The following is a 24,694-nucleotide window of genomic DNA, read 5'->3' on the forward strand; positions in this document are numbered from 1 at the left end:
ATGGAAGGCAGCTAGCTATCACCACCAACCGCCAACTCTTGGGCTACTCTTTTACCAACGAATAGTGGGATTGACCGTCACATTATAACGCCCCCACGGTTGAAAGGGCAAGCATGTTTGGTGTTACGGGGATTCGAACCCGCGACCCGCAAACTGCACCTTCTGGTTCGACTGCTTTAATTTTCTAAGGAATAAATTTAAAACTTAACCACCTCTATTTCTTCTACCTGCTTTTACAAATATTTTCTGTGTTTTTCATCACTGATAGTAATACACTTTAAAACTACTTGCACTGTTTCTTCATGATGGTAAGAAAACCCTCAGGACGAATGAAACAATAGTAAAACCAATCAAATCTAATACGAAAATTCCCGAGCGTTTTCGAAATGTAGAATTTTCTTCATTAAAATGTGGAAATGTAGTATTTATTGTGAACATTCAATTATTTAACTTTGTCATTCTATCGTTTTATTATATTATAATGATAATTAGGCCTAAAAAGCTACAAATACACAATGCCAATCTTATAGTTTTGTTAGCGTTATTAATTTAAACATATTTTGGTTTCACCAAATTGTTCATCTTCGTTATATTGCCTGTGGAGTGATATTGTTTGTATGTTTGTTATTAAGAACAAAACAATAGGCTATCTGTGCTTTGTCCACCCACCGCAGGTATCGAAACCTACTTTTTAGCGTTATAAGTCCTCACACTTACTGATGAGCCACCGGCTCGCCTATGAACTAAACTAAACTATTAAATAAATTGTTTTGAAAAGTATATCTAAATCAGATTCGTAATCTGAATCTAAACTTAAAACCTGAGCACTGGTTGTCTAATCTTTTAACATTTCAGTTAATTACTTTGCTATTTTTCTTCTTATTCTCTTACAACAATGGATGTTTTTCCCTAATATCTTTCTGAACATAATTTTTTCATCGATCGTTTTCTGTAAATTTCCATGGTTTGCTTTATTTATCTTCTTCTGACGATTTCTTTTCATCTGTTCATTTCGTCTTGTAGATGTTGAACTGCTGAAACTGCTTCTTTGTGTGACGAGATTATGGTGCAAATATTGCATGAGACGCTTCATTCGATATTTGAATTCGTAGCAAAAACGATTACTAATTAAAAATGAATTTATACTAAATGGAAGCAAAGACTGTTATTAATAAGTTTTGGATGAACTAATGTACATAATGTAGTCTTCTTGTACCTAGATCGAATTGAAGGACTTTCACGAACAAATCGCATTAAAAACTCAAATGGTAGATACATATGTATACATGAATATAAGATGTTCTGAATGCAACATCATGATTGTCACGAATCATTTCACAGAAAATATGATCTTCATTTTAAGGAAAAATTGGGAGAGAAATACGACACCTAAGTGTTCAACTTTAGACATTTCTCACAAGTACAGTTATTAGATAAATACGACACCTTAGTTTTCAACATTGGATATTTCCCACGAGATAAATATTATTAGATAAATACGACACCTTAGTGTTCAACTTTGGACATTTCTCACGAGTACAGTTAATAGATAAATACGACACCTTAGTTTTCAACTTTGGACATTTCTCACGAGTACAGTTATTAGATAAATACGACACCTTAATGTTCAACTTTGGATATTTCCAACGAGTACAGTTATTAGATAAATACGACACCTTAGTGTTCAACTTTGGATATTTTCAACGAGTACAGTTATTAGATAAATACGGCACCTTAGTGTTCAACTTTGGATATTTCTCACGAGTACAGTTATCAAATATACATTCACACACTATTCACATATCACCCTATGACTAGCGCAATAACCTATAAAATATGGCCACTTTATTACACAACAAACACTATTCACATCTCACTTTATGACTAGCGCAAGAACCTATAAAATATGGCCACTTTATTACACATTAAACACTATTTACATCTCACCCTATGACTAGCGCAATAACCTATAGAATATGGCCACTTTATTACACATTAAACACTATTCACATATCACCCTATGACTAGCGCAGTAACCTATAAAATATGGCCACTTTATTACACATTAAACACTATCTACATCTCACCCTATGACTAGCGCAATAACCTATAAAATATGGCCACTTTATTACACATTAAACACTATTCACATATCACCCTATGACTAGCGCAATAACCTATAAATTATGGCCACTTTATTACACATTAAACACTATCTACATCTCACCCTATGACTAGCGCAATAACCTATAAAATATGGCCACTTTATTACACAACAAACACTATTCACATATCACCCTATGACTAGCGCAATAACCTATAAAATATGGCCACTTTATTACACATTCTGTCCATTTCTCCACTTCTTGCAATGCCCTGTGCAACATAATCATTTATTGTTACATCTGGTTCAATTTTACAATACGGACAATTCACCCTACCGCTCGTGCAGTATGACCAGTTCATGCTACAATTCTGCATTGTTACCTGTATGTATTTTAGGTATAACCGGCTCACCCTACGTCTCATGGATTATTACGAGTCCATTACATATTCTATTCAATATAGTCGTCCAAAAATATCATTAACAGCGAAGGCACCCATCTGATGAAACAAGGTATCCTAATGTTTATAAGTAAGAACGTAGGAAAACTATGTGTAATTAGCTATATTTATTACCAGAAAATATACAGTTTCGCTCTATTTAAGTAGTTCGGAAGTTAATATTAATAATAAGCTTATCATCTGCCTTATGAAATACGATAAACCTATTCCATGTTATGTTCAATAAGACTTATGTATCCTCTGCCTTAAGAAATAGGACTAATTCATTCATATTTTGTTCAGAAGGACATATTTATTCTCTGTCTTATGCAATATGAGTACTTCATTCATGTTCTGTTCAATGATACCTATTTATTCTCTTATGCAATACATGTTAGATCTTTCAAAAACAAAAAAAAAAAAACAGCATACGATAGCCACAATAAAAAGATGCACACACTCTATCTGATTTTAATATTATTAAACATTAGTTTTTATACTTTTGTTTGCTTTAGAGAAAAGCCTCACTGGGCTATCTACGGGGAATCAAACCCAGGATTTTAGCGTTGTAAGTCCGTAAAATTCCTACAGTCTCACCGAGGGACATTAAACTTTTGTGTTAGGAAAAACTTTTCCACGCGTCCTCTTCCATTTTATTTGCTAACTTTCGGTCAACTTTCAGCAACTCTCTTTACGACGGTCTTGATAACTCGTGAAAGCTACACTGATATACAACTTGGCCAAGATATCTCTAAACGAAACGAGGCTGCTGGGACGTAATTATTCAACTAATTCTTTTACCTTTCCCTATGTACAAAAGACACGTCATAAAGGCTTGGTGATAAGTTTCTAAATGAGAAAGGAAGTTAACCTTAAAATCACAAACATTTTAGGACATCAAGGCAGTAGTACGAAAACCTCACTGAACCTGCTTCGGTTTTTGGTAACAACAGCTTGGAATTGTGGCTGTGTTGCTGGGTAAACAAGTGCAAATCCTGACAAATGTATGTCATTTTTTTTATGTTGCACAAGACAGACAACAGAACATGGAATGAATTGGTCATACTGCCTAAGGCAGAGAATAAATAAATCTTATTGAACAGAAAATGGCATGAATTGGTCATATTGCATAAGGGAAAGGATAAACAAGTCTTATTGAACAACACATGGAACGATTTTTTTGTATTGCACAAGGAAGGAAATAAATAGGCTTCATTGAGCAGAACGTGGGATGAATTGATCATGTTACATAGGGCAGAGAATAAATAAGTCTCATTGAACAACACATGGAACGATTTTTTGTATTGCATAAGAGAATAAATAGATCTTATTGAACAACACATGGAGCGATTTTTTTGTATTGCATAAGAGAATAAATAGATCTTATTGATCAGAACATGAATGATTAGTCCCACCCACTTCCAACTCCTGGGCTACTCTTTAGCAGCGAAAAGTGGGATTGACCTTCACATTATATCGCCCTCCACATCTGTTCGGTGAAGGGATTCGAACCTGCGACCCATAGATTGCGATTCGAGTGCCATGCTCAGCCTCGACTGATATTTAAGAAATCAAGTTCATTTCAACATAAGAAACAAAATATACAAGTTTTCCCCAAACTTGAGTATTAGGATGTGTTTTTAGAAAAACCGCAACAATATAAATAATTTTTTTTATTATAAATATTTATGTTTGAGAGTAACACTGATGACTAGCTGCCTTCCTTCTAGTACAAATTAAGAACAGCTGGCGCAGTTAGCCCTCGTGTAGCTTTGCACAAAATTCAGGAAACAAAAAAATAAACAAACTTAAACAGCAGTTCCTCTACTGAGACTCAAGAAAATGCGATATAAGATAATCACATACCTTTTTATAACAAAAACATTTCTCTTTGTCTTCTATAAAGTACAACAAGTTTCAACGAACTAATTCTAGGGATGTTATATCATCTAAAACCATCATCAGTTTCTAAGGAACAAACACAAGGATAAATCATAGTGTTCTTACAAAACACCAAAGTAAATTATCGTTGTTGTTTGTTTTTTTTCTTTCAAGTGGATCTCGATGGCTCTACACAGTGCTTGGCTGGGACTGAAGGTACGTATTGGTTTTGTAACATTTTATGATATAATTCATAGGTTATTGTTATAATATCTGAAAGAGTTGTACGAAATGTGGTTCAACAATTATTTGTCAAAACGTAAGGTAACTTGTATCCACACGTCACTGTCTGTAGAAAGTATACTTGAATTTCGCTAAACGGTAGCTTGTATCTATTTATACGTCACTGTTTGTAGACAAGCACTCGGTAAATCCATTTTCAGTAAACGATAGCTTGTATTCTCAAGAAGACAAAATAGTTTTTCATTTTAAACCTAAACCAAGAAAGTTTAAATTTGTCAGTTAAATCGTTTAACATGAGTATAGTAAAGCAGACACAGGATATATTGCAAATGCAAGAATCTCTTTAAAAACAAAATATTAAATATCTAAGTTGAAATTACTTTTATCAGATGTCTCAATTTACTTGAAAGTTATTGGAATCTTATGCGCTTCCATGTGCGTCTTGTACAACTATATGGAATCTTATGCAGCTTCTATGTGTGTTTTGTACAACCATTTGGAACTTATGCAGCTTCCATGTGCGTCTTGTACAACTATATGGAATCTTATGCAGCTTCTATGTGTGTTTTGTACAACCATTTGGAACTTATGCAGCTTCCATGTGCGTCTTGTACAACTATATGGAATCTTATGCAGCTTCTATGTGTGTCTTGTACAACCATTTGGAACCTATGCAGCTTCCATGTGTGTCTTGTACAACTATTTGGAATCTTATGCAGCTTCTATGTGTGTTTTGTACAACCATTTGGAACTTATGCAGCTTCCATGTGTGTCTTGTACAACTATTTGGAATCTTATGCAGCTTCCATGTGTGTCTTGTACAACTATTTGGAATCTTATGCAGCTTCCATGTGTGTTTTGTACAACTATATGGAATCTTATGCAGCTTCCATGTGTGTTTTGTACAACTATATGGAAGCTACATAAGATTCCAAATAGTTGTACAAGACACAAATGGAAGCTGCATAAGATTCCAAATAGTTGTACAAAACACACATGGAAGCTGCATAAGATTCCATGTATAAACTATTTGCTCATTTCTGTTATTTTTGCGTAGATTCATCCAGAAAGGGAAAGAACACGTGGTCACTATTACGGTTGGTAAGTATCTAAACTGATTATTTTTAATCTGATTCCAGCAAACTAAAGTAGATATATTTAAAACGCTACCTAGAGAAAATATATTTTCAAAGAAACATCGTTTACCTCTAACAACTGTCTTTCGAATCTAATGTTAACTAAATTTAGATATCGCAACTGATCAAATTGTCAACGCTTATCATTCTTCTAACTGTTGAAAAATTAATGCAGTAATGAATAAATAATGAACATTTTTGTTTTTTGTTTTAAGAATGACGTAACCTCTTTTTACGCTTCACTTTTGTTTTTTTTTCGAACCTGTTAAACACTTGATGCTACAGCTCTAAATGTTTGTTATACAAATGTCTCTCTCTACTATTTTAGTTGAATCTATTTTTAGATGTGACGTATTCTTCGTCGAGCAGTTACTGTGTGCCTATTTGTCCGTTTTCTGTCTAGTTTTTTTCTAAGTCTTATTATTTGCAGTGTTCATCATATGACGTAATTGCTATACACAGTTTATTAAGATATTTCAAAACCATTACTTCCATCTACGTACTTTCTATTAAGGACGGCGTGTTTTCAGAAAACTGGGTGCATGCTGTATTTTCCAATGTAGTCAAATCTAGAAAATATGTGTAAGTTTAAGTTTCAAAAAATTATGCTCTACTCAGAAGATTTGCTTTTGGATATTCTTCTATAAAAATATAAGATACAATGAGAAAATATTTCTTATATACGTGACGCCCATAATTATTAGCTTAACAAAGCAAGCACCAGGTACCAGAGGTTCTTTTTTCAAGAAAATTATATTAAGTTTTCAATCTAATTAACCAAGCTATTACCAAACTACCGTTATAAGTTAAATATTTTATCGACATTATAATACGGCGTTAATTTTAAAACTACATTATACATTAAACAAATGCCAGTTCAATGATTGATGGTTAGATTAATTCATGATTCGGTGAGTTGTAGTTGCTATAATTCTCGAAGTTTCGTTCTTAACTTTGTTATATTTAGAACTTAAAATAGTCAACTTATAATGCTTATAATGTCACTCAGTTAGAGCATGAACTTGCTGTTAGTAGGATGAATATACAGTGCCTTGCAAAAGTATTCACCCCCTGCAAACTTTCTACATTTTGTTGCTGTCTGAGCTTGCAATCATGAAACTTTCAAATGGGACATCATATTTCGAATCTACACAATCGATTGCAAACTGAGAAAGTTGAAAAAAAAAACGCTGATATTACGTAAGTAAGTTAGATTTTCCAAGAAAATTAGAATATTCTCAATTGCATAACTATTCAAACCCTTTGCTACTGCAACCATAAATCAGTTAAAGTGCAAAAGATTAGTTTGAAAGGTCACCAAATTAGTGTAATGGTCTCTGTCTATGTGTAATCAAAGTGGTTTAATTTGACTTCAGAGTAAATGCATCTGTTCAAGCCACAACTCGCATAGTGATACGACAAACCAATCATGAAGATCAAGAAGCTTTCCAAACAAGTCAGGGATAAAGTGGTAGAGAAGCAAAGATCAGGAGAAGGTTACAAGAAAATTTCAAAGTCGCTTTGAGTATGGTGAAGTCCATCGTTAAGAAGTGGGATGTGCTTCATACCACCCAGTCACTATCCAGATCAGGCCGCCTTTCCAAACAAGTCAGGGATAAAGTGGTAGAGAAGCAAAGATCAGGAGAAGGTTACAAGAAAATTTCAAAGTCACTGATTATCCCTTTGAGTATGGTGAAGTCCATCGTTAAGAAGTGGGATGTGCTTCATACCACCCAGTCACTATCCAGATCAGGCCGCCTTTCCAAACTAAGCAGCCGAGCAAGCAGGAAACTGGTTAGGGATGCCACTGTGAAGCCAGAAGTGACTGAGATGGAAGTCAGTGTTCATACATCAACAATATCCGGGTCCCTACACAAAGCTGGCCTGGAGTGGTTTCAAAATAAGAAAGTGAATGTCCTGGAGTGACACAGTAAAAGTCCTGACTTGAATCCAATAGAAAATTTATAGAGAGATTTGAAGGTTGTAGTCCATTAACGAACTTGTCAAAATTGGAGCAATTTTGTCAGAAAGAATGAGAAAAAAATTATACCATCCCATTGTACAAAGCTGGTAGAGACCTATCTAAAAGACACACAGCGGTAATTGCTGCCAAAGGTGCTTCTACCAAGAACTGACTTAGGGGCTGAATACTTATGCAATCAGCAAATTTCAATTTATATATTTTCTTTGCAAGTTTTGCTGACACTCAACCTCCTTCACACATAACAGCGTTAAGTTTGATCATTAGAATTTTGAATAAAAACAAGTTCATAAAAAAATTTTACATTATTTGTATTTCATGAAAATGTGACATTATTGGCAGGAGGGTGAATACTTTTGCAAGGCATTGTATTGTGCATATATACGTATTATATGTATGCGTCATGTGCAAACATAGATCTATTTCTACGTGATTTCCTGCTATTTTGCATCTTATGTGATTTTGTTTTAACGATATTTTGTTCCCGATTAATAAATCTATGTTTTAATTGCATGTACGATATAACCCTTTGACTATCGTTTTAGTCGCATTGATATTTTATACAAATACAAATGGATTTATTTTGGAAACTTTAAAAACACATTAAATGATGATAATTGTATGGTGTACCATGTTTGTTTTCTCTCTATCGCTCTACATTGAAGCCTAAGTTGTGTGAAGCCTAAGTTTGATTCTTTCGTCAAATTCATCTCGTTGAATTTGGTAATTATTTTTTTTACGAGGGATATGTTATTCTGCAAGCAGCGAAAATAAGCTATTCGATACAGCAATTAATTAATGAGCTGAACTATGCAAAACAAGAAAACGATAATGAAAAAAAGACACGCTTAATAAACGTGTCATAGTATCAGAGATTTTTTTCGTCAGTGATATATTAGAAACAGGAATGGCCAGGTGGTTAGGGCGCTCGACTCGCAATCTGCAGGTCACTGGTTCGAATCCCCGTCACACCAAACATGCTCGCCCTTTGAGACGTGGGCGCGTTATAATGTGACGGTCAACCCCACTATTCGTTGGTAAAAAAGTAGCCCAAGAGTTGGCGGTTGGTGGTGATGACTAGCTGCCTTCCACCTTGTCTTACACTGCTAACTTAGGGACGGCTAGCGAAGATAGTCTTCGTGTAGCTTTGCGCGAAATTCAAAAACCAAACCGAGAAACAGGAAATATTTACATAACTATAAATACAACAATAACAAATTATATAGTTGGAACAGATAACAAACACGGCAATATCTATCCCTTCTTAGTACGCCAACGTAACGAAAGACAGAGCACAAGAGCCAACTACATAACTTCACCATTTTAACTACTGCTAAATATCACACTAAACTTTTAATAAAAGTAACTTTGACAATTACTAGCCTTCTTTTCAATTAATTCTGCTTTAACTTGTTTGTAATTTGTGTGCTCGTCTTCTTCTACTTTTGGTTTTGAATAAACGGAAGGTTTTGTATGCACTTTTTACAGTTTTTTATAGGCTACTCCTGATGGAATCTGATCTATCCCGAAACGTCTATTAAACATTTTTTACAGTTTTTCTTGGTTACTATTGATGTAGTCTATGCTATGCTATTCCGAAACGTCTTACAAACACTTCTTACAGTTTTCTCTAGGTTGGTAGAATCTGTATTATTCCGAAACGTCTGTTAAACACTTCTAAGAATTTTCTCTAGATTACTACTATTATGGAGTCTATGCTATTTCGAAACGTCTCTCAAACACTTCTTACAGTTTTCTCGAGTTTCCTGTTGATAGAGTCTATTCTACTCCGAAACGTCTTTCAAACACTTATTACAGTTATTTTCTAGGTTATCATTGATGGAATCTGTGCTTTTATGAAACGTCTGTTATTACTGGTATCCTCTTTAGTTGATATAACTGAAAAGTTTTTAACAGTTAAATCAGAAAAGTAAAATTACAAAACACTGAGATAATAGAAAGTTTATCTAGTAAACGATTCTTAAAAGTACGAGCGAATAAGGTCGAGTCGACTAAGTTAGTAATGGATCGCCCTAACATTTTCTATTAAAACAATGTAACTACGTTCACCTATTGGAATTTTACTCACTCTTTGGGCTGGTCGAAGGGTTATAGAGTACATGACATCGATAATGTGTTGTTATTGTTGTGCATGAAGCATGTGCACGTATTATCTCAAAGACTGCCTTCTGTCCGTCCATATGTGTGTCCAGTTTGATAGGTCAAGCCGAGGAAAATCAGAATCTCTTTGTGGCCTGGAAGAAGTACTGAGCACGCTCCCTCCCTGTGAATTCGTGGACGAGCAGTTAGCGAAATATAAGGTGAGTTTATTTTCAGAAAGAATAATCATTCCAGCTACCTTTGACTTTTTTTTTTCAAATATATACATCAAAGGTGTTATTCATAAAATCGTTTACAAAGCTCAAATAATTTAAAAAAACAACAAAATACCGTTATTCTATTAAAGTTTTATTATGAACGTAGATATGTATTTATTGTATAAAATACAGACTTGGCAGGTTAAGTTGACAGTAGAACTGTCCATCTACCTTCATGAGTATTCCCCGGATATCTACATTTTTCAACGTTTGATATTACAAAGTTGGCATTGTTAAAACTGGTAAAACAGAAGAGTTGCTTCCCAGAAGAAGATGTTGCTGCAGAAGTAGCAAGTTTCTATTGTACTCTGGAAATTGTGCCACTCGAAACACTCTGATTAGTTAAATCAGTTCGGAATAAAATAAGAATCAGAGCAAGTTATACAAATCATGGAAACACCATGATTATTTAAGTCAGATCGGAGTTAAGTTAAGAAAGGCTGAGAGAATAAATTGTACTTAACCTGTAATCAATCTGCTTTATTAACTCATAGGCCTGAAACGTATTTGACGTTGGATCCCCAGATAACTTTATTTCACTAATGTAATTCTGTTTTCTGAACGCTATGTGACATTATAAGAACGACTGTGGTAGTTCTGTGTGGTTTTTCACCGTATAATAGGGTTGTTGTTATGATAAGAGCGACTGTGGTTGTTCTATGTGGGTTTTCACCGTATAATGAGGCTGTTGTTATAATAAGAGCGACTGTGGTGATTGTATGTGGGTTTTCACCGTATAATAGGGCTGTTGTTTTTGCTCACCACGGGTATCAAAATCAGATGTTTAGCGTCGTAAGCCTGCACACTTTCCGCTTAGCCACTGGTGCGGCAGTCCTGAGGTTGATTAGGAATGAATTGATAAGCACAAATTCATAACATTGTATTAGAAAAATTGTTCCAATAGGTATCTATTGGTATTTATAGCAATGTCATTTTAACTCTTAACTATTTAAAATGAAAATCCAGTTGTAATACTGAAGTAAGTCAAGGTATAAATCCCTCTAGCAGTGTTTGGAGTAATATTCCCTCTAACATAATTTGCTGGCCAGGTGGTTAGGGCGCTCGAGGCGCAATCTGTGGGTCACGGGTTCGAATCCCCGTCAAACCAAACATGCTCGCCCTTTCAGCCATGGGGAGGTTATAAAGTGACGATCAATATCACTATTCGTTGGTAAAAGAGTAGTCCAAGAGTTGGCGGTGGGTAGTGATGATTAGCTGCCCTCCCTCTAGTCTTACACTGCTAAATTAGCTTTCGTATAGCTTTGCTCGAAATTCAAAACAAACTAACGTAATTTGCTTTAAATTGTAAGGTAATAGCCAACGGGGAGGAATAGCAATGTGTGTAATAACGTTACTCGCACTTATTCCACTGGACGAAGTTGTCAGTACTTCAATTTGTAAAACCAGAGTGAAATAGTGTGTTATGAGAAATAAACACCGATCATTATATATTATTATTAATGAGTACATCCTGTTTCACAGGGCATGCAGTGGTCAGACTTTGTTTGCCAATTTGAAGATAAACAAGCACAGCAGCGCCAAGAACAACGAGCTAGATCGGTTCCTTCCGCTTCCACTACGTGGTCATCCGTATCATCAGTCGGAACGCCGCCACCTTCGCAATCCGATTTACGCCCCAGTTTTGGGGAACCAGAGCAGCTTCTGAGGGCAAATTCACTGCGAAGTCGTTCTGGTTCCACACACCACCATAAGTACCCTCTGAGCACTAACCAGTCAAATCAATTCCGACTGGGCGTCGGAAACAGTATTTCAGAACACCAGCTGATGAAAACTAGTCCGGAAACGAGTCCTTATAGATCATTCCCGGAACACCAACAGTCTGGTGACGCCACAAACAGTAGTCTCGCGAAACACACCCTTAGCTATGATGTAACACTCAGTAATGATGGAAGTCAACCATCCCAAAATCTGTCGTTCGATGAAGCATCGAGTAACGACACCTATCCGTCGCTTAGTAACGAAGAACTCCGGGAAATGCAAATTCGCACTAAGGGAGAAATGAGAAGGCGCGAGGCATTATGGGACCTGTTTCAGAGTGAAACTATGTTCCTGTACGCCCATCTGATGGTGCTCAAAAATGTAAGTTTAAAGATGTTTTTCTGGAATAGTTTCAAGATGAGCAATGTGAAGTGTGTTTTTTTTTTCATTAAAAAATTTTTTGGAAGGTTAGGTCGGTATTACCCTAAACGATATTGAACACAAACATTGAATTCTTAGAAGATCGGCCACGTGATACATATATTAGTAGATATTATCTGTATTCTGCAAAATTATTGTTCACGTATTTACGTTAATGCAGGTTTTCATGGAGCCACTGAAGAAAATACAAGTGGAAGGATTCGCAATGTTTGCTCAGCCTGAAGTATTGTTTGGTAATCTAGACGAGCTATGCTGTGTGAGTATTCTTGCTTTGAAAAAAAAATAGTTCTGGAAAAAGTAGTTCTGAATTTTAATAACAAGTTCAGAAACAAATGAAAAAACGTTGTAAGTTATACGTCACGATAAATGAAATTCATAAACTGAAGTTGTAATAAATAGCAAGTTCAAAAGACTTTTTATTCGTCTTGCGTGAGTATAAAGAAAATGAAACAAGAACCAAATGTAACAAAAAAAATCATGTAACGGTCAGGCTAGATATTTTAATGGATACAAGCCTAACAGTCAACCAAATTTTCGCCATTTCTAACCAAATATTGGAATTCTGTTTATATAAACTATTAGTTAAGCCTCAGATGTGTTAAGTAGATATAAGCCAAGCTTTAAAATGATGAAATAATTTAATTTGTTATTGTAGAATAGTGTAATATTGAACTATATTACGCGTTCAACAAGAATTATTTTTGTTAACAAAAATACAAACAAGCTGAAGTAAAGGGAAGAACATTGATGTCAAAGAAATATGCATCTTCAATCTTCCTGATTTTTTTGTGTGTGAAATCTACGTTTTTTACACTTAAAACTACGTGTTCTGGTCTTTCTTTTATATATTGCGTTATGACGTTTTGTGAAAAATCTGAACGTGATGGAGAAAAAATGGATACCATGTTCGGATTCAGCGTACAGGAATTACTGTAGAACGTGTAAAAATATCAAGACAATAAAACCATCGCAGGCCTGTGTAATTGACACATTTTTATTTTCAAGCGTTTATTAAATGACTAGCCCCCAGTGGCACAGGGGTATGTCTGCGGACTTACAACACTAGAAACCGGGTTTCGATACACGTGGTGGGCAGAGCACAGATAGCCCATTCTGTAGCTTTGTGCTTAATTAAAAAAAAACAATTAAGTGACTATTGGCAAACAACATTAAAAAGAGTTGCGAAGCTTTTCGAAATATTTTATGTATTGATCTGTATCAAAGTAAGAATCAAATGACTTATATTAAATAGTTTATATATATTATTTTCAGGTAACCTACGCCTTCTGCAAAGAATTTATTCATTTAATTCTTCAAAACATGCAGGGCTTGGAAAATGAAACTACAGACGTGCTTGTGAAGTTGTTCCAAAAGGTACACTGATGTTTAATGTTTCCTTGAATCCTTTAGGAAACAAGTGGATTCATGACTTATCCTAGTTGTTGTTTTTTCATTATACAGTCTCGGCCGAAATGTTTGCATATTGTTCTATAGTGATGTTATTGTCTACATGCATGGAGTAGTTATTGAGTAAATGCCCGAGTAGTAACAGAGAAAGTAGCGTATGTTCGGACAAACGTGTACGAATTGTTATTTTGGTCTGTATAAGTTGTTTTGAGCATTTGTTCGTCAGAACACACGTACACACTTGTTTTATATAAAAGGGTCTGCTTTTGGTATAATGTTTTTCGAAACAGATCAACGCTTTGTTCAGACAATTTCTCCGTACTTAGTATAGAGTCATGCCTTCTCTCGTCCCAGAAGTTATAGGTCATCAAATTTTTCGACTGTCCAGAAATAGTATGAAGCAAACGGACATTGCCAGAACAGTAGGGTACCCCCAGTGTACTGTATCTAGAACCCTGAAACACCATCTGACTACAGGAAACGTTGTTCCAGGAAAGTCTACTGGTAGACGCCGAACGATTACTGCCCGAGGTGATCGTCAGGGTCGAAAGAAGTCCTGCAACAACTTACGACAAGACACCTTCATTCCAGTGTATCCAGAATAACAGTGAATAGGAGACTAGCCAAAGAAGATTATTTTGCAAGAAGGGCTATCTGAAACCGACATTAACCAGAATTCACCGCCATTACCGTGTTACTTGGTCAAGACAACATGCCAAGTTAGAGTTAGGACACTGGCAACATGTCATTTTTTCATTTGAGTCCTGTTTCCGGCTTGTTAAGGTTGATGAGAGGATTCGTGTTCGTCATTTGCCTAGAGAGCAGATGAGGGAAGGCTGTCTTTCCAACAGGGAACACCCAGGAGTTGGTGCAGTACATCTTTGGACAGCTATTCATCATGGTGGAAAACTGCTCTTCATATACTCCAGGTAAACTTCAACGACGCCTCCTACAGGCGTCACATGGAAACAATATTTCTCCATATACTTGGGAAAGATTTGGCAATGCTACTGCTAACATTGTACATATTATACAGGATTATCTAGACCAGAAGGACATTACAAGATTGTCATAGCCAGCAAAGCCTCCGCATTATAATCCCACTGAAAACTGTTGGGCGAAACTGAACCGGAAAATTGTCAACCACGACTCCAAACCAGCTATTGTAGCTGAGTTGAAGCGCCTTCTAGTGACAAGTTGCGATGAAATCACCGTGGATTATATCAATTACCTCATCGACAGCATGCCACGTCGCTATTACAGTAGGAGGACCAACCAAGTACTGAGTGCTTAATATGAACTGATATAAAATTACAGACGCTATACATATTAATTTGATGTTATATTTTGTCACCATATATGTTTTGGTAAAGTTTTGTTGTGATAGGTGAAATGCTGAATTACACATCTTTCTACAGGTGTATCATAAAATTGTTTTCTGTTCTTATAACTCTTAAATGATGTCCATAGAACCTGTCTCATTATACAAATTTCACATGTAGATGTTTAATATAACATGTACTTCTCAGTTTTACAGCGCTAAGTGTATTTGTATTCCATCTTAATAATAATGATCTTATTTGTTACAAGATATGCAAACATTTTGGCCAATACTGTAGTAGCATTCTCCATAAATTGTTACATTGGTAATTAACTTTTACTTTTGAGCATTAATCTCTCGATAGCACTTTGGAAAAACAACATATTTTGTTCTAAAAATTTAGTTTTATAAGTTGAAGTCTAAGTTATGTTTTCAGTGTTGTTGTAATTACCTCAGGTTATTATATTCTAGCGGTTGTTCTTTCGTTTATTATACAAGTTTCAAAGATGTTCATCAACGTTCAATATCCTATAAATTTCTTGATTAATATTTATGTTTAAGAAGTTTGGGTTAGTGTGTTTTTTTATTGTGGTCGAAACGATAAGGTGTAAAGTAACCCAAAAATTACACCTTCACGTGCTTTTATTTCTTTGTTACGATTTTGAAGTAAGATGAAAAAAGCTATGATACAAAAAATGCCTGTCCAAAAATAATATTTCGTGTCAATGTATTTTCGGGGCGCTTTTAATATTAAAGCTGTTCAAACAAACAAACAAAAAAATGCGTTGATAGCGCTAGTTTTAGCGTATTTTGTGCTGTATAAAATTTTATTTAGTCTCTGAGCGCTTCAACTTACAAGTTATATTTTCAAATTATTACAATGATTAGATGCTTTCGAGTAGCTGAAGTTGCAGATTGTACTATATTAACAACGTATTATAATGTTCCAGCTATTTCCATTATCAAATGTACATGTCCAGTCTGATGACCATGATTACGCATTATTAGCTGGTATCAAAATATTTTCTGTAAGAAGTATCTGTAAAGACAAGACAGCGATATCAATCTTGGATCACATATCTTGATAACCTTTCCATAGATCCTCCACCGTACATGGATATTGATTTCCAAGACCCCGTTTAAGCTGACCAAAGGCACGAAAGCCTATTGAAGCTGCAACAGGGGAACTGATATGCATATTATAGTATGGGATCGCTGTGAATCCAGTTATTTCGGTAATCTTTCTCATAAAAACAAACATTATATTGGAAGTGTGGCTGGAAGTTTGCGAGCCGTTGTCAACTTCAAAAACTTGTTTACAACCTCCTATACGATACCATAAGATTTTCCCAGTTTCAATTGTTTTTGAATCAGAGTATTCTCTTTCATGGCTTTAGTCTTCACTTTAGATGAGGACGCTTCTGAGATAGGCCTAGTTTCTAAACCTGCTATATAAGTGTGTTCGCTTCCATAAAGAGTAACGAAGACTCTCTGTATTTAAATACTGCATCCTTCAGCTTTACATCATTTAAAAATCTTTTTATATGAATATCCTTTCTCAGAAAGTACCCTGACATATACATTTGTTCCTCCAACTATAAATCTACCTTGATAACATTGCACTGGCGGATCGTTGGGAATTCGCCGTGAACCAAATATGTTGGTTCTAAACGTGGCGCCACAGCTCGCATCTGCGGTGACACGCTAATACATTAACTGTATCTTAATCTCCTTTCTTTCACCAAAACGCGGATTTCATTGAAGAAAAGATACAGGGGGTCTACTTTATTTGATTGCTTTACTCTTCCAAGTAACAGATGAGCCATGAATTCAGCAAATCTACCCTGTTACAGTGGGATTAGGGAATAAGAAAATATATTAAGCCTCAAAATCATAAACGTGAAGTTCAATGAAGAAAATAAACTAACAAATAATCAGTTAGTCCGCTAAATAATAATGGATAATTAACTGTGACAGTATGTCACATGGCATCCATGTTTTATGTTATTAGTGGTTCGTAAAGGACTGCACATCTGTAACAAATAAAACACTAATACACTGGCATATGCAAATCGTTTTTAGAAAAGTAATTAAACTTTTGTAAAACAGATCTCAGTAAGATTGCATGTTCTATATAATATATATTTTGGAACGTTTTCTCCTATTTTATGCCATATGTACTTCAGTTACAAAGTGCATTGTAGGTAAGTATTAAACAGAAAACTAACCAGTTTTGTAAAGGTTTAAAACTATGATAATAAGATATATAGATGTTAAAAAAGAGAAAGTTTGTTAATCCTCCATATTCTATGTTACTGAATTCTCTTTAGAGTTCCAAGGCCGCAGCACTAAGACAAGCATACCACAGATACACCCTCAACTATATCAACGCTCTTAATTACTTGGAAACATTGAGGAGACAAGTGGAGTTCAATGAATTTGAGAAAGTAAGCCTGAAGTTTTAAAAGTTGTTTTTGTATCAAAACAAGATGATAAGTGTGCAGTAGTAAGTTGGCAAAATAACTAGAAGAAAGAGTTTGCAGTCTAAAAAAAAGTTATCCAGATCTTGAAATTTATTTTTAGTATTTTAACATCAAGCCATAAATATAATATAGATAAATATTTAACGAAATAAAAAAAAAACATGTTGTTTCAATCCTCTACCATAACTCTACCTGGTGTTAAAAGTATGACTTTTTCAGGCCTCTTTTATATCATAAAGACATTGAATTGTTCAAATATACTAATCTATTAATGAATATAACAGGTGGTAAGAATTTTACGCCCCAAAAACATGTTGTTGTTTTTTCTTGTATTTCCTAAACAAATTGTTTTTGTAGACAGTAAATGGGGAGGGGGTAATTAGAAATATTACTATGATGGAACACCATTAGCTTCAAAGTAGAATATTGAAAGCGTCGACGGGTTGTCCAGGTCTCCAACCAGCTGAAGCAAAAATATTTCTAATGCTTTAGACACACTTTGAAAACAACGTATCTCATTAAATATCCACATAGAATTAGGAAGATTAAAATCTAATGCTCTTATATAATCACTAACCGAAAGGATACAAAATTAAATACGCTAAATTCATTATTCATATTTGAATAGCACAAATATATTTTACATGTATTCTTTAATGAATATTGGATAAACTGTTCCATACCTCAAACCCGCAGGTTAATAAAGCCATCTAGTTAATAGTTAACAGAACATCAAATCAATTTTGGGCCCATCTGTTTGGGAAATTCCTTTTGATGAGTAGATTCGTCTAGCAACAAGCAAAATTATATAACGTGGTCTCTTTTTTAGTTATTTCCTTTTTCAGCGAACACCATGTTTTGTTTGAACAAATCTAATACTAAGAATTTGAGTTTGGATTAGAGACAGGTTTGTTTGTAATTAAACACAAAGCTACACAATGGGCTATCTGTGTTCTGCCCATCACGGGTATTGGAATCCCGATTCTAGCGTTGTAAGTCCGCAGACATACCGCTGTGCCACAGTTGATCTAAATATGAGTAATGGACAGTAGCCTACGTCAGTACTCTACGTCTTGCTATAACGTCGCTGTTTCTCATCTATCTAAGCAAAGATTATCATGTTTAATATCATAAATAATTCCTCTTACCGTCTCTGTACATAAGTGTGTCCACCGGTGGGTCAGCGGTAAGTTTCAGGACTTACAATCCTAATATCCGGGGTTCGATTAGTCGCGGTGAACAGAATGTGTCCCTCTCTGTGGACAGATCAAAGGTAGCCCATTGTGAAACTTTGTATCTAAAAAATCAAACATAGCTGTGGAAAGATCAGAGGTAGCCCATTGTAAAGCTTTGTATCTAAAAAATCAAACATAGCTGTGGACAGATCAAAGATAGCCCATTGTAAAGCTTTGTATCTAAAAAATCAAACATAGCTGTGGAAAGATCAAAGATAGCCCATTGTAAAACTTTGTATCTAAAAAATCAAACATAGAAGGGGAGCACATGCAGGCAAACCATGATATATTTCTGATACAGAATTATCGAGTGAAGCTACACAGCTATCTCTAATTTTGAACTGATATGTTGGGTGGAAGTAAGCTAGTCAACACCACCCACCGCCAACTTTTGGGATACTCCTCTCTAATTGAATAGTGAGATTAGATCACCACTCTTTTGCACACCTACATCTTCAAAGCGCGGAGCACGTTTTTGAGTCAACGTGACATGAACTCGGACCCTTTAGATTCACAGTCCTGGCACACTAACGAGTACACAACGCCTAAATTTCTAACGCTGATGAATGTATTACATACCACTTAACTGTAAGAAGAGAACAAACAATTGGTAGTTTGGGTTTGAATACTCGGCTTCAACAACTATTTGAAAACGAGTTAAAAACCTTCAAATTGACAAAATTCAAGAGAGGTTTCATATTTTTTCAAATACGAATTTTCTTTATTTTTGAAATATTGACGCAAAAAAACGATAGAAATGGAAATATTTCATCATCAGTATTTCAGACTATAAACTGCGATTTTTCGAATAAAAAACAAATATGTTACTTCAACGCACATACTAATGCTGGTTTCAGCAAACTCAATAACATCAAATGACGCAAAAAAACGACAGAAATGGAAATATTTCATCATCAGTATTTCAGACTATAAACTGCGATTTTTCGAATAAAAAACAAATGTGTTACTTCAACGCACATACTAATGCTGGTTTCAGCAAACTCAATAACATCAAATGATGTTGTACTATTTCAAGATTATAATGGATATATATATATATATATATACAACAAAACTTCAGTTATTCGTCTTTTCAAATAAAACACATTTATTGCACATAAAAAACCGGTTTCGCACCTTCACTGGCTGATTTCCAGTGGTAAAATCTATAAAAAATAGATTTTTTGACCGTTTCTAGATGCTACTGTTGACCTTTACAAACCTTACAGTGCATCATGGTATCTACAGAGTATCCACAACACCGGTTGTCCTAGGCTGTATGTCTGCGTCCGTTTACAGAATATGCCCTAAACTTCTGTCCTTAGAATCAATACAGTACTGAAGACGGTCAATCCGGATTAGCTCCTCACGTTTATCAATGATAAATACGGTTGGCTAAATAATCTCCAAAGAAACAAGAAAAGCGACGTTAACTTTCTCTATTTTACAATAGCAATCGCTTTTGAGACATCCTATACGATGTTATTTTGTTGTTAGTTGAATTTCGCGCAAAGCCACACGAGGGCTATCAGCGAAAGTTTTCCCTAAATTGGAAGAGATAGGCTACAGGGAAGATGGTTAGTCCACGCTGTCTACCATTAAATTTTGGGCTACACTTGTTATACCGAATTGACCGTCATTCTTACTTATATTGAACCATGAGTCCTTGGCTGTAACATAATACGGACTACGGAACTTTAACTCCACAGTCCAGGACACTAACTACTGAGCCCACAAAATCAGTGGAGTTAGGCCCATTACTACCTGGGGGAGGAGTTGTTGTAAGACATTCGGTACCATGATAAGTGTATGAAAAGAGAAAGAAAGCAAGATAAATTATAGGCTTCGAGAGTATAAAATATAAAAAATAATTTTTGATGTATTTTACTTTTTTTGCATTTCAATCTGAAAAAATTCAGTTTATGCAAATTAGTTGCACATTTTCACAACTAGATGGCAGCAGCAAGAAGTCGAACGCAGTTATATGACATCGCCATCTTGGTGTTAGTAGTACTGTATTATGGTCTACAGTTTTCTCTGAGAAGCAAAAACACGCATTTTATCATTTTTTTTACCCGTCTAAGAAGGTAAAAGGCCTTTCATTCATAAAGTAAGTATGTTTTTCTCTGTGTTAATAGAAGATCAGATGTGTACTAACTTACTTTCTGTGTTTGTGTACGTGTTTTAGGGAAAAGGAAAAGAGCATATTACTGGTAATATTGTGTATATTGCAAATATTTACCAGCATAAATATGCGTGTATGTATATATATAGTTACTGCTTATGTAATGGTGCACTAATTATTTTCATTCTTATAGTGGTGCTCGCGTGACCCACGCTGTAAGAAGCTTCAGCTCACCGATCTCTTAGTTTCTCCAGTTCAGCATATCATGAGAGTGCCTTTGTTACTGAAGGAGATAGAGATGCGGACTGACGATATCCAAGAAAGAGAAATAATTACCAACATTATTGAATCAGAAGAAAATTCATTGAGTATGTTTATATTTTATTTTTTAGCAACTACGAAAACTACAGGCTACATTGAACCATGTAATAAAAAGTTTATTGCGTTGAATGTTTTGAGAAATGAAATAAAATAACGTACTTTCAGATAGCATATGCAAATTGCACTGTCCAACAAAATAAAATATATCGTTCTTGCTTTTCTGATACAAACTATTAGAGAAATGTTATTGAAAGTATAAATAGAAAAATTCCGATCTTTATCAGTTGGGCTTAATGTTGCTGTTATTTCTTTAACACGACAAAGTTAATGTGGTTATACATAGCATAGAACAAAACCAATGCTAGATTTCGGCCTACACATTTTTACACAGAATCGATTGCCATTCTAAGCTAGAAGGTTTTGAATAACAATGGGCTATAAATATCACATCATTATCATCACGATTTGGTTTTGTTAGAAGTGATAACAATCTGAAAATGTTGACACATTTCCATCACGAAAGTAATGCCAAAAATTTCCGATTTTACACAGGAGAGTTGGACGATAAAATGAAATGGTTAAAAAACTTCGAGAGGCTTCTAGAAATTCAGCGGAATATTATCTGGCCTTCTATCACGGAGCTGGACCCAAAGGCATTCATTCCAGAGGTATTTTCATACTTATTTACTTTGAGATATACCAAACATTGTTAGGGCGCTCGACTCACAATCTGAAGATCGCGGGTTCGAATCCCCGTCCTACCAAACATGCTCGCCCTTTCAGCCGTTGAGGCGTTATAATGTGACGGTGAATCCCACTATTCGTTGGTAAAAGAGTAGCCCGAGAGTTGGAGGTGGGTGGTGATGACTAGCTACCTTCCCTCTAGTCTTACACTGATAAATTAGAGACGGCTTTGTAGCTTTGTGCGAAATTCAAAAAACAAACCAAACATTGTTAAAGAGAAATACAAAAGTCAGGGAAACAAGGGGATGGGCCAAAATTTATAACACAAATATTAACACAACAACAGTATTTCTGAAGCCTTATTTAAGGTTTCTTAGAGCTCTATTATCTTACGTCACAAATGACCAAGAAATAATACATGAAAAATATTTACTTGGCGTTCAAAATATTAAGGTAAAGCTTTAATTGTTTGCAACTTAGAAATCGTTTTCTTAAAATGGTTTTAATGCTACTTTCACACGGCATTCTTCTAGTCCTGATAAATACGTGTAATTAACTTTAACTGGAACATTCTTGAAACAAGTTTAACATATATTAAATCTATTCTGTATTTTATGCGTCAGTATGAGTTGTTGAAATTCTTACAAAATGCCCAGGTCTTAGATATTTTAATACAAATAGCAAAAACTCTGAACTCCTATTTATGTCTGTACACATGATAAAAGTGTATAAAATCATCGTATAAAAGACACATTTCTTGTGCCCGTCAGTTAATTTCAGTATAATATTATATGACAGCATTGCTTGATTACTTTTAGCCTGCTACTTTATCTCCCTCTGTAGGCCTACTTGTGATATTCTACTGATACTTTGCTCAAAAATGTTTTTGTGGGAGCCTGTTGGGGCTCGAAAAATTGACAATAAATATTATTCTGGCTCAAATGCGCAGGTATCTTCGTTGCCTTAAATCTGAGCTAGAATTACTCCAATACAAAACGTTTATTTTAACTGTGCCAGTTATTTACGTTTCATTTAACACGATTATGCAGGGTCATTATAGGTACTGGACGTCTTTTCTATCCAAATGTGCTTTGAAACTGTTATCAGAAATACGTTTCCTACTATCTAAATATTTTTACATAATTACAGTACAGTTTACTGTTGGAATTAGGGTCATAGACAGCACTTTCATTTTCTATGGCAAAAACAGAAATGTATTTTTGAATTAAATAAGGCAATTTAGAAAAGACGCCTATTCTAAACCAGATATTCATAGCTTCTATTTTAAAGTATGCTTTCAAGTAACAATAGAATCGAAGATTGAGAAATGTCTATGACAAAAGGAAAATCAAACTGATTAAAATAAAGAGCAAAACAAAAATAGATAGATAATAAACAGAAATATGTTTTCTTCTTCAGTTTCTTAAAGCACCACTATCCAAACAACCTTGTGAACGGCTAATTGTAAGCCCTAAGAGACAGATTGTACTAGAGGGACCTCTTCAGTTGCTTGGTAAGTATTATTATAATAACTTAAACATGTTGGACAATATTAGTTGCGCCAATGAACACTGTATACGAACATTAAACGCTATTGTTGTTCTTTTAATAGACTGCTTAACGTATTTTTATAATCAACACATATTAGAACGTATTAAAGCATAATCTTCTTTAATGTATATATATATATTTTTATTCTAACGTAGAAATCATATATAATGAAAAAATATATCAATCCCAAAATAAGACACCCCACCCCCACAGATAACCTGAGCACTTCTGAAAGGTAGACCTTTGGAAACCTCTTGGGTTTTAGGGTTTCTCGTTTTGTTATTTACCGCAACGTTATATGTTATGTAACAAAATTACATTATTGACAATAGTTTTGAGCCTAAATCAACATCAAGGAGACTGAAAGTTTACAGTTTCTGTAAGAAGTTAAGACGCTATAAGCAGAGTAATAATGATATTTCAATATTGAGTGAAATTGAATTAGAAATCATTTTATTTTCAGATAGTGAAAAGTCAACAGAGACGTATATGGTCTTATTACTTTCAGGTAGTAGAAAACCAACAGAGATGAATGTGGTTATTATTTTCACCACATTCATCTCTGTTGGTTTTACACTATATGAAAGTGATAAGACCACATTCATCTCTGTTGGTTTTCCACTATCTGAAAATAATAACCACATACATTTCTGTTGGTTTTCCACTATCTGAAAATAATAACCACATACATTTCTGTTGTTTTCCGCTATCTGAAAATAATAACCACATACATTTCTGTTGTTTTCCGCTATCTCCTTATCACTTTCATATAGTGTAAAACCAACAGAGATGAATGTGGTCTTATCACTTTCATATAGTGTAAAACCAACAGAGATGTATGTGGTCTTATTATTTTCAGATAGTGGAAAATCAACAGAGATGAATGTGGTCTTATTATTTTCAGATAGTGGAAAACCAACAGAGATGTATGTGGTCTTATTATTTTCAGATAGTGGAAAACAACAGAGATGAATGTGGTCTTATTATTTTCAGATAGTGGAAAACCAACAGAGATGAATGTGGTCTTATTATTTTCAGATAGTGGAAAACAACAGAGATGAATGTGGTCTTATTATTTTCAGATAGTGGAAAATCAACAGATATGAATGTGGTCTTATTACTTTCAGATAGTGGAAAACCAACAGAAATGTATGTGGTTATTATTTTCAGATAGTGGAAAACCAACAGAGATGAATGTGGTCTTATTATTTTCAGATAGTGGAAAACCAACAGAGATGAATGTG

At 34.8% G+C, this 24,694-nt stretch overlaps 1 protein-coding gene across 1 annotated transcript in view; it reads left to right on the forward strand.

Annotated features, from left to right (window-relative positions):
* The window catches only part of LOC106469256, a 253,790-nt gene extending 229,166 nt beyond the window's left edge, over nucleotides 1-24,624 (forward strand). Inside the window, exons 7-17 of the mRNA XM_022398583.1 lie at nucleotides 4,600-4,641; nucleotides 5,726-5,769; nucleotides 9,990-10,106; nucleotides 11,646-12,263; nucleotides 12,484-12,579; nucleotides 13,596-13,697; nucleotides 17,382-17,498; nucleotides 21,088-21,262; nucleotides 21,768-21,883; nucleotides 23,319-23,412; nucleotides 24,578-24,624. Coding sequence (XP_022254291.1) covers nucleotides 4,600-4,641; nucleotides 5,726-5,769; nucleotides 9,990-10,106; nucleotides 11,646-12,263; nucleotides 12,484-12,579; nucleotides 13,596-13,697; nucleotides 17,382-17,498; nucleotides 21,088-21,262; nucleotides 21,768-21,883; nucleotides 23,319-23,412; nucleotides 24,578-24,624 — 1,568 coding nt within the window. The remainder of the gene's footprint in view (nucleotides 1-4,599; nucleotides 4,642-5,725; nucleotides 5,770-9,989; nucleotides 10,107-11,645; nucleotides 12,264-12,483; nucleotides 12,580-13,595; nucleotides 13,698-17,381; nucleotides 17,499-21,087; nucleotides 21,263-21,767; nucleotides 21,884-23,318; nucleotides 23,413-24,577) is intronic.
* The last annotated feature ends 70 nt before the right edge of the window (nucleotides 24,625-24,694 follow it).

Source organism: Limulus polyphemus, unplaced genomic scaffold (genome assembly GCF_000517525.1).
Source record: "Limulus polyphemus unplaced genomic scaffold, Limulus_polyphemus-2.1.2 Scaffold95, whole genome shotgun sequence".
Lineage (NCBI taxonomy): Eukaryota > Metazoa > Arthropoda > Merostomata > Xiphosura > Limulidae > Limulus > Limulus polyphemus.